At 41.5% G+C, this 13,415-nt stretch overlaps 2 protein-coding genes across 2 annotated transcripts; one reads left to right on the forward strand and one right to left on the reverse strand.

The window, feature by feature from the left end:
• Window positions 1-6,682: 6,682 nt before the first annotated feature.
• LOC132264855 (uncharacterized) lies at window positions 6,683-7,771 on the reverse strand. The gene is made up of 3 exons (XM_059765187.1): window positions 7,527-7,771; window positions 7,133-7,201; window positions 6,683-7,055 (listed from the first exon to the last, which is right to left on the reverse strand). The coding sequence occupies exons 1-3, from the start codon at window positions 7,769-7,771 to the stop codon at window positions 6,683-6,685; spliced, it is 687 nt and encodes a 228-aa protein (XP_059621170.1).
• A 2,342-nt stretch (window positions 7,772-10,113) lies between these two features.
• On the forward strand, window positions 10,114-11,891 carry LOC132262973 (thymus-specific serine protease-like). The gene is made up of 4 exons (XM_059762499.1): window positions 10,114-10,343; window positions 10,403-10,472; window positions 10,561-11,328; window positions 11,391-11,891. Exons 1-4 carry the CDS (start codon window positions 10,143-10,145, stop codon window positions 11,807-11,809), a joined length of 1,458 nt encoding a protein of 485 aa, XP_059618482.1. The 5' UTR covers window positions 10,114-10,142; the 3' UTR covers window positions 11,810-11,891.
• Window positions 11,892-13,415: the final 1,524 nt, after the last annotated feature.

The following is a 13,415-nucleotide window of genomic DNA, read 5'->3' on the forward strand; positions in this document are numbered from 1 at the left end:
TGTTTTATTGTCTTTTGCCATTCAATTTGATTCTTTCGTTTGCTGGCAAATTCCACTTGCTCCTGATGTGCCTTAGATGTTTATTTCATTGATTGATTCTGATACAAAATGCTCCCTCGAGCGTGCTTGCTGAATTTCAATTTGATCTTTTATTAAATCAATCTTACACAACTGTCCGAGAACTTCGGGAATAAAGTGAAATTCTCTGAAAATTTAAAACCTAACTCAATCAGACCTCATTTCCATGCGAAAAACCATTGATAAGACTTTGTACGAGCTGAGAAAGCCACATAGACTTTTCATTAAAGTCTCATTCAAATGAGTTCTGGAGTAGAATAGCATGGAAGTGGCGTGTGAGACTTTCTTTGGAATGTGTGTAATTTACGGAATCTAATATTTTATAGTTTACTAAGGGAGATAAATGTATTTACATGAAATACAAGGGAAGAGAGAGAAAGATTAAATTCTTCGAGCAAAGAAAGAACCTCAGGAGTTTAAGCAAGTATTCACTATTGGGATGTTTCGCATTTCTAACTCACAATGGAGGCGATGGTAGATTCCATGGTGACATGTTAAACACCCCACACGAAGACCGCGTCAAACAATGTATTTTAAAGCATAATTGCAATTTACTTCGCCCACTTTCCAGACGAAATTCTTCACCTGCCACTAATAGCGTGCACCCAAATGTATCAATGATGCATTGCATGATTAATCGAGTGGTTCGCTTTCCACTTAGCCCCTCAGCAATAGCAACAGCTTTTAATTATTTCATCCCGCACTTCTGGTGCGCTTGAGAAGCTTGAGGGACTTGGCATGCACTGATGTTGGTCACACGATGGTTGTCCAATTGAGTTCTAGGAAGAGTCTAACTAACCGGAGGCGAAGACATTGTCACAATGATTTTCCACTATTCGGTTGATTGTCACGTCTCATCAACCCCAAGTTTCCAGACGACGCTCGCCTGCAGCTCCCCTGGAGCCACTGCAAGACTCTGTCTTTTCTGGCTCTCCCACGGGTAGGGACGAATTGTCCCAGGAGGGAGACTTGCTCGTCTCCCCTCGAATGTTCATTATCTATTCCTCTGAATTCATGAATACATTTAAACGTCACCCTGTATCAATCATGCACGGATATCATACTCACAAATTGCATATTTCATAGATGGATGGGCGAAATCGATATATTTCCGTTGCTCTTCCATATTGTGTACTTTCGAACCGACTTTCACGAATCAAAATCCAACTATCATGAAGCGTTTACGAAAGGCAAAATCATCCCAGTTGAGTTGAAGTGTTATTTCAGAAAATGTCTTCAAGTATTTAGCTTGTTGAAGTGCCGGAGAAGCATATTTGCCAATCATAAATCAAATCTCATTGGATAAATATGTGGAAAGCAACTTGAAAGCATCCTGAAGGATCTTCCTCCTGAATTATTACTGAAGGCAAACACTGGACATGCATAGAAATGTTGACTTCACATCGTTCAAATATATCATTTACCCAGAGCCGCTACACAGAAGTGATATGCTAAATTTTGATACCTTTGCCATCATACATGAAAAGAGTTTTCAAAGACTCCTTTCAAGTGGGAGGGAAAAGTTTGCAAACTTTCCCCCCTTCTCATCTGTATCTCTTACTTGTACACATTATTGATTTTCAATGCAAGACAGGATAAAAAATCGTCTCAAACGTGCCGTGAATGCGAAAGATCGAGCCACTCTAGATGCTTTTATTGAACAATTTAACTTTCTTCCTTTTGACGTTGGCATTTACACTCCTTCTTGCATGATGGCTTCACTGGGAGTCATATGAAATCCTCTCCCTATCCGCAATGAGATTGTGAGAAAGTTTAATTACATTAATTAACATTAACTTTCACACTGTAATTAAATACGGTAGAAAAAAGAGAGTTGTGCCAACTTTAAATCAGAAATTCTATTTGCAGATAACCGTCTGTCTTCGCCTTTAATTAATTTAGTGCACTTACTCACGCCGCTTAATCATTATATTCTTTCGGGCATGGAGAGCGGCCTTATCAACCCTCGGTTAAAACTCTCTTAATGGTCGCCCAAATTCACCTTCTCTTTCACCTCTTTTCGACCACTTTGCGGACAAGGAATGGCGATAAAGTGGTGAGAGAAGCTTTTAAAAGTTGCCGTCTTTTGTGCTGTTTTGACTTGCAATTTAAATTGTTTTAAAACACTTTCAATAGGAAGAAAAAGTCCCGAGTCATTTCAATTGTCACTCTCATCTTTCACCTCTTTTGCCATTTGGCCACTTCCTTTTGCCACCCACTCCTCCACCCGGGAAGCCACAAGAGCCGCCGGAGTCAAAATGATTCGGCAACTCACTCATTGAGGCAAAGTGAAAAACTTTTTGCACATGAACAAGTCAGTGAAAGAGTGAGGGATTAAAAGAAAAGTTTATTTCTTTCGACGTCATGTGAATGTGCTGGGGATAGAGCTAGAACAAAGCTTCCTCACCAGACAGAGACCCCCTTCAGCACAACTCTCCGTTAAATAGTTGAGTGTTTATGTTGAGTTCGCGGTTGGTGGATTTTTTCCATCGCTCTCTCGCTGGCTTACAGAAAAAAGTCGAATTTCTCCAATGGGAAACTTTTATTACACGTTAAAGTTCAATAGTACACTTGCAATCTCAAGTTCATTTTCTCTGCACAGTCCTTTTTGCTCTCCTTTTTCTCTCAACTGTCCCGGCATTTAAGTGAGGTCTCTTCTGCTTCTGCAACTTTGTGTCTTCGATATGTAACATAATTTTGCTGTAGTTTAAATGATGTCAAAAGAACACCCGCAGAGAAAAGCAAGATTATTTTAAAGTTGTTCCGAACTTCTTCCATAAGATCGCGTACGACGCTCTGGCTTTTGATTTATAGAGCTTCCGAAGAAAATGACTCGAACTTCGCATGGTCTTAATGCCTCTTGCAGAACCTTTCAAAGAATATACCGTGTATTGTCAAACAATACACATCAATTTCTGGAATATTAAAAATTGTTTAGTTTGGACTTGTTGAGGCAAGAATTATCTCCCCAAAGCCCCGCCTCGGGCTGTGGGGTTCCTTTTGAACTCCGCAAGCGGCATTTGCGAAGACAAATGTTTTCGTTAAGTGCCATTTTGGCTGAGTATTGTTCCAAATTAGGGCAATTACCCATGAATACATGTATCATGAGGAGATGGCCTCAAGGTATTTGCCCCTCCGTTGTGGAAGGTGGCGGCGGGAATGTCGCAGAGATTTCTATAGCATTCCCTCCATTTTCCCCGACGATGCGGTTGATACTTTCATTTTCGTTGGAATTCTCACATCAATGCACTCAATCAATCTTCCTTGTGCTCCTCAAGTGCAATTTTCCGGGAGGGGGGAGCCAAATGGGGAAAATACTTGCGAGATGCTCTGCCAGAGTGTCTCAGACGAGGGCCGGGAACATTCCTCCGTCGGCAGATGGCAAATGAACTGTGAATAACATTTATTTGAATTGCCATCGATGATGGGTGGTGCTGCTGTACATAGCGTATGTGCGAGACGGAGAGTACATAAAGTAATGAATTCCTTTGATGATTTTATTTCATTCCCCGGTATACGGCTTCCCTTCTTTTGAACAATAAAGTACCCCTCACACTGTATTTGCCACTGAAACGAAACACTTTAATAGCCGAAATTCTCTATCAAATTGATTCTCTTGCAAAATGATCACAGCGATACTGTGCATAAGACATTCCACTTTCCCCCCACATCATATGCGATGGGAAATTCCACCCCACATGAGAGGTATTATGTTTACGGTATTTTTATCCATCCTCGAATTCGCACCATTTATTTACTGAAAATTAATTTTATTGCCGATATAATTTTCTCAGTCTGTCTTTGATGTTTCCCACCCACTAAATTTGACACCACAATGAATAATTGGTGGTTTGAGGAGAGATCTGAGTATCAAGTTGAAAATTATATTGCTGAAAAACGAAAGAGAGTATATGTATATTAATATTCGCAATGATACTGATAATAAATCTGAAACGGCGTTGCGGATTTGACGAGTATAAAATAAAGCTGAAACTCCTAATTAGATGAAGAAGTCCCTTTCTTCGTCTCCAATTTTATTATGCCTCTAGAAGACGGCCTAATTGGAATCATTTCATATTATTTACTCACGCAACTGAGATGTACAAATTGCAGGAACTTCGCTAATCAAAGGAATATAATATGCTGCTGATAAATGGCAAGACTGGCTGAAATGAATCTTGACAGGAAACTGTTTCTGACACCATTTTTTTCCGCCATTGATACAGCTTGTCTGAGTTTTCATGGGGATAAAATGAATAAATGGAATATCAAGCGATAGCATTCTATGGATTTTCACCCACTCAACTATCTGACGTGTCGCCCAAAGTGGACGACAGCACGGAAACAATAGCGCAGTGAACTGATTGTGGATTAATTTTGGACATATCACAATGCATCGGACACTTCGGATGGGTGGAAAGTGAGAGACAGGGACTTTAAATGGAAAATGTGATTTTTATTTTTATCGACCAACCCTGTCCCAATATTTCATCCAAATTGAGGAATATTGAGTCAGTGTGCCAGAGAAATGAAAATCTCAGGTGGCAAAATGTTGGAGTGGAACTTGTGAAATTCTCATTCTTTATCGTGTCAATTTGATGGTGATGGCACATTGGAAACATGTGAAACTCCACTCCAAACGGGAAATTGTTGCAAACTCAATGAAGAGGCGAGGAAATGCAGAGTTGGACGAGGAAAACTATATAGGAAAAAAAATGCAATACACTTGGTTCTTTTGTCAATTCCAACGTACGGCAAAGTTGGGTTTGCGCAGAAGAGAGAATTTCATTTGCCGCAACTTTCTGAATAAATTCAAATACTCCCACACACGATCGTGTATATATTTATGTAAACCAACTGTTCAAAGTGTAATGCATCGAGAGATGTGCTTGGGAGATTTTGTGTGAAAATGTCGTTGATGTGAAGTAAATTTTGCTGATATGCGAGAGTCTGCCTGCAACTGGAGTGACGAAGAAGTGGAACATGGTAAGAAATAGGGCAGAAAACTTTTTATCTTACCTCAATCACTGAGCGGAAATGTTGGTAAATATAAACGATAAGCCGTGGGTAATTGTCCTGAACTGATTTGAGTGAGTGCAGCAAATTCACACCTCTAGTCAAAGCATTTGACCAAACACTCTCACATCACAGCAAACCCACAAATCCTCCACAAAACATTTGTAGAATGTCCTGCAGATTTTTCCTCAGTATTGTCATGCTTCATGCAAACTCTTCTCTACGTGTGTGCACAAATTGACGTGAAAAAAATGCAATGATAACAGGGTACTTGAAGTTTCGCATTCTCGCAGAGAAAAGTCGTATCTCCTGCACGATGAGAGAAATGAAAAGTGATATGAGCTTAACAAAATTGCTTTTCAAAGCTACAGCCAAAGAATAAAGTTCCAAAGCACGGGGGTTTCACGACGACGAGTGGAAAAAGTTAAAATAGTTGCCAAGTGGCAAGTCTTACGTAGGAAACATGAATGAAAGGAAGCATTCAGACAGCTATAGGGAATATTGAGATTAAACGAAAAAGTTCCCTCTTTGCTGAATTCCAATGCTTTCAAATACTCAAAATCACCACCAACAATCATGCAAGAAGCCACAAGTTTGGTTCGTCTTAAAAACACTTGTACAATTTGGAAAGAACTCACGGTTTTTGCGCGATGGAGAGAGAAGTGGTTTTGATGCAAAATATTATACTTTTTTCGTGCGCCCTTTAAAAGTTGCCAAATTACTTCCTCTGCGCGCTCATTCAATGGTTCATTCACTTCTTCGTGTCTTTGGGGTTCACCACATCGACGAGGGCGTCTGGCAAAAGAATAATTACCGTATTTAAGTGCGGCTGAAGATGTGATGAATACCAGGGAACTTTCAAAGCTTTAAACACGTCTTTTGTTGTGCGGCTGAGATTTTGTCAAAAAGCTCAAAATTCATCCCCACCTGGAGAAGCTCTTCTCCACATGAAGGCGTATTTTGAATAATTCCTGATGCCTGAAGAAGTCTCAACTTTTTTTTTTGCTCTCCACATCATCTCGCGTCACATTCTGGGTATAGAAGAAGAGAGAGAATGAAGGATAGGAGAGAAATTTCCACCGGAAAGTCCTGTTGAGCGGTCTTTGCCCCGGATGAGCTTTTTTCTCTCGTCATCCCACAAGTGTGTGAACACTGGAGACGAGGTGAATGAACTAACGAAAATTTTTGCCGCCAACTAACAGGGAGTGGAACTACTCGCAGTGTAGGAAACTTCATTAAAACATTCTGCTTCTTAGCGCCGCCGGTCTGGGAGTGAATTCACGATTTTCTGACACTCAAACTTTTCCACTAAATTATCATTTGGAAGCATTTCACCGTCATAAAATGCACACGGTGGGACCATTCAATTAGTAGAAGGAAAGGTGTGACAATTTAAATATAGCTCCCAACGCAAGAAACAATAATAATAGTCATAACTCCATCGTCATTATGCAGTGTGAAGTTATTAGACCACAAATTGCTTTTATTGCTGTCAGATGAATTCTAATTGGACCTGAAGAGGAGAAAGAGAGAGAGTTGCTACTGGTTTAGATGAGAGATTATGGGTATATTTGTGAATCTATTTATTCTAACCCCCCGCAGAGTAATCTTTAAGATACACATTCACCTTTGATGCATTCTCCCCGAGTTTGTAGAGCTTCGGAAGCTCAATAAAGTGCTCTCGCAAACTGAATTCTTTCACATTTGTTGCATTTCCCTGCATCCCTCGCTCCTCTTCCACATCTAAGACCTTCTCCATTTGCTCCCGACCCGAACCCGCGGTCATGACCATCACCGTGGGATTCATGGTGTCCATGTGCTCCTTGAGGCAGCTCTGGAGCAGGTTGAGGAAGAACAGGAATGCCAGCAGTGTGAGGGCGGACAAGGCTCCGCTGCCTTTGCCACTCTTTCGTCCGGAGTAGTGCGGCCCGTGATCGTAGTACATGTGGCCTCCACTCGTCCTGGAATGTGTGGCCGAGGTGGAAAAATGCGGAAAATTCAGTTTTCGCACAAATTGGAAATTGCAATAAGGCCTCACCCATATGAATAGCTGTCGTCATAGCCGCCGTGACCCAGTTTCAGGCCGAACTGCTGATGGGGACCGTACCTGGACAGAATATAGAGTCTCTAAGTGATTTTCAATACCAGCCAATTATGGGTGATTGATGGCAGTTCAGTTAGACAAATATATTGCATAATATAGGGGACCCGATGGTCTCATTATGCGTCCTCGTGGGGACGAATGTGTGGAAATTTGATGAAAATTTCATGAGGATGCTCCTCCTGTTGGTACTATAATGAAGGATTGAAATGAAAAGCTAGCGTGTCAGGTCTTAAAGCAGATCTAATTAAGTTAAACTTCAAATTGTCATCAATTTCCCGACACTTTACATTTTTTCACAGTGAATTTCGTTGAAAAATGCCAGCCATACATGCCATAGATTCCAGGATGATAGAGAGCTCCACCTGAGTAATCATGATTGGGGGCGTGATGTGAGTTGCCCGGGTCGAAGGATGAATGCCGTGGTGGCGGCTGATGCGGAAAGAATTGATGAGGGGAGTGATGGTGATAATGGGTCCGGAAGAAGCGATCAATTGGACCCAAATTGCTATTCACCGCTGTCAATGTCGTGTCATTCCCATCCGCACTCCCGGCGAACAATTTCGAGAACGTCATCTCCCGCAACCACTTGAAAATTCACAATTTCACACACGTGATCATTACTTGCGACTCGAAGACTCTGTGCCCAAGTGCAAGAGCGCCACAGCTCCTTTGGCATTTTATACCAAAAACCAACTGCGGGGGCAACGCTTGGGTGGCTCAAACTGTTGATGGAGATGCTAGAGATGACTCTCATTACTGGAGCGTGAAATTGTCAGAGATTTAATCCAGCTGTCGGGCACATTACGCGCTGAAAATTGGAGATGTGTGTGTATGTGTGGAAAAGAGTGAATCAAATTTCATTGAAATTATCAAATTTGTGCGACTGCACTTCTAGGGCGAGCACACAACTTTAATTGCAAGCGATTGTGTGTACACTGCCGAGAGTGTCTCATTGTCGGTGGGGTTGCTGGTGGTGCTGCACATCGTGGCGCAGCCCCGCGAGCAAAAAGAGGGACACACTGGCGAAATGCACTGTCGGAGGAGCAACAAAAAGCCAATGGTGGAGTCACAACCGCGCGCTCTTGCCATCATCATCAGTGGAATGGACCGCTCCTGCCATTAAAATAATTTGTCTACTGTGGCACAAATTACATAAATTTGTGTGTGTGGCATGTGGAAATTTTTGAAAAGTGTCCAAACGTCATCCACAATAAAATTTCAATCAGTAATGCGGTTTCCATTTCCATCCCAGCTCGTCGCCCACATCCACTTGACCGTCATCCATCATGTGACCATATTCGTGCATCCAATCCACCAGCATGTGCAGTTGAATTATTCTCGCCACTTCTCTCACTCTCTCTCTCTCTCACCTTCAATAGTCCGCGATGTGCGCCAATCGCATTCTTCAGGGCTGATATCAATTTCATCTTAAATTGATCAATGGCATTCCGAAATCCATTGTGACCATTTTCACGATGAACCTTTTAATTCATTACTTAATGTACGAAGAGTACATTTCAAAGTTAATTAAACTGAATTTTCGATTTCATTCATTTCGTTTAATTGAATTTAACCTTTATGTGCCAAAAGAGACAACAATTGTGAGCGCAAGTGCGAAAAATGCCCAATTAATTAATCCTTAATTAATGCTCGCTACTCAAACGAATAGCCTGTACTTCAGCGATCACTCTACACTGCTGCGAATCTATGTGAACTTCCCATCAAATGGAATAGGAGTGTGTGTGTATGTGTGAATTTCCCTTCAGGACTCCTCCGGACGCTTCTGCTCACAATCCCGCTTGGCTTAGCGGAGCTTTCCAAGCTCACTCAATTCTCACCAGGCGTCCCCATTCACATTGGCACAGCTCACAATGCCCAGTTATGTGTGAATTACAAATTTCATAATCATTTCTCACGATGAGTGATTAAAGTGGCTCGAAATTGACGTGAAGAGCTCCATATAATTTTACTAATTGGACTTGTCCTGAATGCATGGAGAGTTGTCCACTCCATGTGCCATATCCACAATTATTTTCCCCATACTTCAATTTAATTTGCCCACCCAGCCATCACGTGGACATCCATTTATAACACTTTTGGCAAAATGAACTGTACAATCCCCATTTCACCGGAAAAATTTTCCCGTGTTGTGCGATTGGAAAAAGGGGGTGCGAGACCAATTTTTCACTCGTCGCAAAATTTTAATTAAATTATGAATTTCCTACCAATTACGATGAAGTTGAGCGGAAATTTTCTCAATTTTAATTAATTGCCATACAGGAATGATTTATTGTTATTTCGCACCACGGCAAATACGTATTTTTCAACTTCTCTGCACTCAAACTTTTGTGCATGCCAAATGTAAATGGAATTGATGATTTCATTTTTACTTTGGATTCATCATATGCGAATAAATAGTTTATTGAATATCCGATGAAATGAATTTCCATCGCTTTGTGGCTAAATATGAGTGTTGGGTAATGGAAAAAAGGACTGAACTGTCTGATTATGCAGTGCAAATACATAAATTCTAATAAGCGCGCAACATCATGTAAATGCTGTTAAGCATGGGACTAATTCCAGAAATTACGAGCATTAATTTGTATAAAGGTAGGGGATCATTATGCATAACACCATTTGGATGATAGTTATGGAGAAGCAGCAATATTACTTCAATTAGTTAACACGCTGGCCAGTTAGCGGTGCCATTTCGTGTAATTTGCTAAATATAATAGCCACTGTTCTCCCCAGAGCACAACCTGGAGCTTGTCTGAAGCACTCTGTTTCTCTCTGTGTAGATTTTATTGTCTACGCCTTTTCTCGGTCTCTTTTTCAAATTCGCCGATTCACCTTGATCTGTGACCTTCCCCCGACGCGATCTCTGGACACAGGCACTCGATAAGATCGGACTGAGAAAAAATGTGTCAGTTTGCCGGAGTTAATCATGGCGAATGTGCGTGTTTTTCTGCTCTTGTGCACTTTCAGCATCTCTCTCGCCACAAGATCTTTCTGGAGAGGCAGAATTCTCGATGAGTTTCATGGAGACACTCTGACTCTTCCACCTGGCAAGAGTCTGCCAGAAGAGCAGTGGTTTGAGCAACAAACGGATCCATACAGTCCAATAGATCTGGACACCTTCCAGCAGGTAATGATCAGACATATCAGTAAAGATGCCTTGTTTTGACTATTGCGTTCTATTTATAGCGATACTTCACCAATTCTGAATACTTCAAAGCACAAGATGGTCCGGTGTTTCTGCTCATTGGCAGAGAGGGTAAGTGAAAAATTGCCTGTTGTTCCACTTTAGCAATTGACACAAATTGACGTCAAGTTCTTAATGTGGAATAAATTTATTATTCTAGGAACTGCTAATCCCAGATGGATGATCGAGGGCGCCTGGTTAAACTACGCCAAGGAGTTCGGAGCTCTCTGCATCCAGCTGGAGCAACGATTCTTCGGCAAGAGTCATCCCAACATCAGATCACCATCTGACAATTATGTGTTTTCCTCCTCAGAGATTGACGTTACGGATGTGGCAATTTTCATCACGGAAATGAAGAAGAAGTACAATCTGACATCAAAGAATCGCTGGATAATCTTCGGTGGAGGATATTCTGGCTCCTTGGCGGCTTGGACGCGAATCAAGTTTCCCCATTTGGCTCATGGAGCTGTCAGTTCGAGTGGAGCTGTCATAGGAAAGTTGGACTTCAGAGAATACTACGATGTGGTTGCGAATTCCATTCTAGACTGCCGAATGAGTGTTAAAGAAGCTTTCAGTGAACTGGAAAATCAATTGACCACCAGTCCAAAGCATTTGGAAGAACTCTTCCAACTTTGTGATCCTATTGAGACTCCCACTGATCTGGATAAGTCTAACTTATTCGATATCATGGCTAGCATTTTCGCAAGCGTTGTCCAGTCTAATGGCTTGCCCTACGCTAAACACAGCGTCAAGGAAATCTGCAGTATCATGAATGATGAAAATAAAGGTTCACCTCTAGACAGATTGGCTGGAATAAACAAGATTTTCCTGGAGGAAGACGACAGTAAATGCCTGGACTACAAATACGATAATATGATTGAGCAACTCAAAGTAAATTCATGGGATGCACCGGCAGTCGTCAGCGGAAGTGAGAACCTCAACCTATCACTTTATAACTCATGTGTTTTAACATGGACTTTTGTCTTTCAGAACTAACGTGGTTCTTCTTGCTCTGCAAAGAGTTCGGCTACTTCCAGACCTCCAACAACGCTTCATATGTCTTCGGAAATCACTTCCAGCTTGACTTTTTCTTGAAGCAGTGCAGTGATGTCTTCGGCGAGCGCTTCAAACAGGCTAGCATTGAGAAGAACATCTACAATGACGACGTCATTTACGGTGGATTTGACATCAAATCTACAAACACGATCTACATTCAAGGCAGCGAAGATCCTTGGCATCCGCTTGGCTTGACAGAATCCACGGATTCCGGATATCAAACCGTTTTCATAAAGGGCGCCGCGCACTGCGCCGATATGTTCGAACCTCGAGATGACGATTTACCTGAACTAAAAGCTGCTCGTGGTAAAATCCGCGAGTATATCGCAGAAGTTCTAAACCAGAGTCAGTAAATTCACTCTGCGTATTTGCACAGTTATTCATTGTTTTACCCGCACAGCAATAAAGAGTTCAAATATTCATTGAGACAGAGAAGACGACGAGATCTTAACTTAAACCACCAGACAGTAGCCAAAGTTATTTCACAACACTCAATTTATCTTCTGCTCTGCTGTTTCATTAGACACTTCCATGCTGATAATGAAACGCAATCCCAGAACTGCCCCGAAGACATAATGACCCCTCCTTGCAATGTTACAAGGAAAAGTTTCTTATGGACCTTCTGAATGTTAGATGGCATCGGGAAAGTTGCAGATAAAAGTTACGCCAGTGAGAAATTAAATAAATGATTTGATGTTTCTCAAATGACAAATTGGTTTAGAGAGATCACCAAATAGTCGTGATTTTGAGTGACACCCAATCTATGCCATTTCCAATCTCAAATGCCCTCCCCGAGGAACAACTCAATCATGAGATAATGATCAAATTCTGAGAGAGTGAGTGAAGAGGAAAAAGTCATTTATTTTCCACTTCACGAAACTCTTTTGTTTTTTTCCCGTCCATTTTGTAAATGAGCACAAGATTGAATTGGAATTTTGCTCCAAATTACCCCCACAAATACTCTTCTCCTGAGCCACTGAATAATCGTCATTGAATTAAATTTCCATTAATGAAATTCACATTCATGTGTAACAAGTCTGATCAACTGAATCCATTAGATGTGTCACGAAACGCCCCAGCACGGCATCCAGACGACCCCCGTCCAACCCCACAACGTCCGCCCGCCATTCATTTTTCTTACTCATTTCACACTGTCCAATAATAATTGGGTGGCTCCATTACAAAATCCACCCGCGGGCCCCCAAAACCTCCCCCGACGGACCTTCTGTCGCTCTCATTTGCGCCACACATGATCGATGCTGGTGGGAGACCGAGCACATAAATCACATACCCGAATATAATAAATAATGCAATTCTATGGTGTAGTTTGGGAGGTTCGCAATGGACATGACGAAAAAATTATCTGTAAACTTTATAGAGTGTTAACCCTTGTCTGATGGACTTTCCCGTGGAGTTTTGAAATTTCCCCAAGAACGCATTATGGCGTCCACATAACTCCCCTATCATACAAATTGCCACTTTAACTAGTAATTTCAATTAACTTTGAATGCGTACCATTCACACACACAACATTATGTGCAACATTCCCTTGATTCTAATGCGAGAGCGTGCATTCAACTAAAATCCATGCAAATTTTGCTTCACCCGAGAAAAAAAGTGTTGCGAAAATAATTGCATAAATTTCCCCAAAGCCCACAAGCGTAATTTATGCATTTCAGCGGAGGAATTCCCTGTGATCAAGCCTAATTTTTTTGCCGGGGCGGCGTCATATAAATATTAGGGTTGAAATTGGTATTTGCTTTGAAGCATATGTACATTGTATTAAACATATACCGAAATATCTGCGAATGGTTTTGCAATCAGTCGGGCCAATAAACACTGCACATATTTTCGCATGCAGACGCTACAAATAATGCACCCCATACACAAATACTGTTGGGGCGTGTTCGGGCGCGGGGAGACCGAGGAGGTCTTTCAATTTTTAATTGTTCGTTAAAC

Source organism: Phlebotomus argentipes, unplaced genomic scaffold (assembly GCF_947086385.1).
Source record: "Phlebotomus argentipes unplaced genomic scaffold, Phlebotomus argentipes genome assembly contig_2, whole genome shotgun sequence".
Classification (NCBI taxonomy): Eukaryota; Metazoa; Arthropoda; class Insecta; order Diptera; family Psychodidae; genus Phlebotomus; species Phlebotomus argentipes.

Bases quoted from the DNA above. Each gene is read 5' to 3' on its own strand.
- LOC132264855 (XM_059765187.1), bottom strand. From the start codon at position 7,771: ATGACGTTCTCGAAATTGTTCGCCGGGAGTGCGGATGGGAATGACACG. The intron at 7,202-7,526 runs GTATGGCTGGCA...TATTCTGTCCAG, and splicing joins CATCCTGGAATCTATGGCAT to GTACGGTCCCCATCAGCAGT. The intron at 7,056-7,132 runs GTGAGGCCTTAT...CACACATTCCAG, and splicing joins GACGACAGCTATTCATATGG to GACGAGTGGAGGCCACATGT.
- LOC132262973 (XM_059762499.1), top strand. From the start codon at position 10,143: ATGGCGAATGTGCGTGTTTTTCTGCTCTTGTGCACTTTCAGCATCTCT. The intron at 10,473-10,560 runs GTAAGTGAAAAA...TTATTATTCTAG, and splicing joins TCTGCTCATTGGCAGAGAGG to GAACTGCTAATCCCAGATGG. The intron at 11,329-11,390 runs GTGAGAACCTCA...TTTGTCTTTCAG, and splicing joins ACCGGCAGTCGTCAGCGGAA to AACTAACGTGGTTCTTCTTG.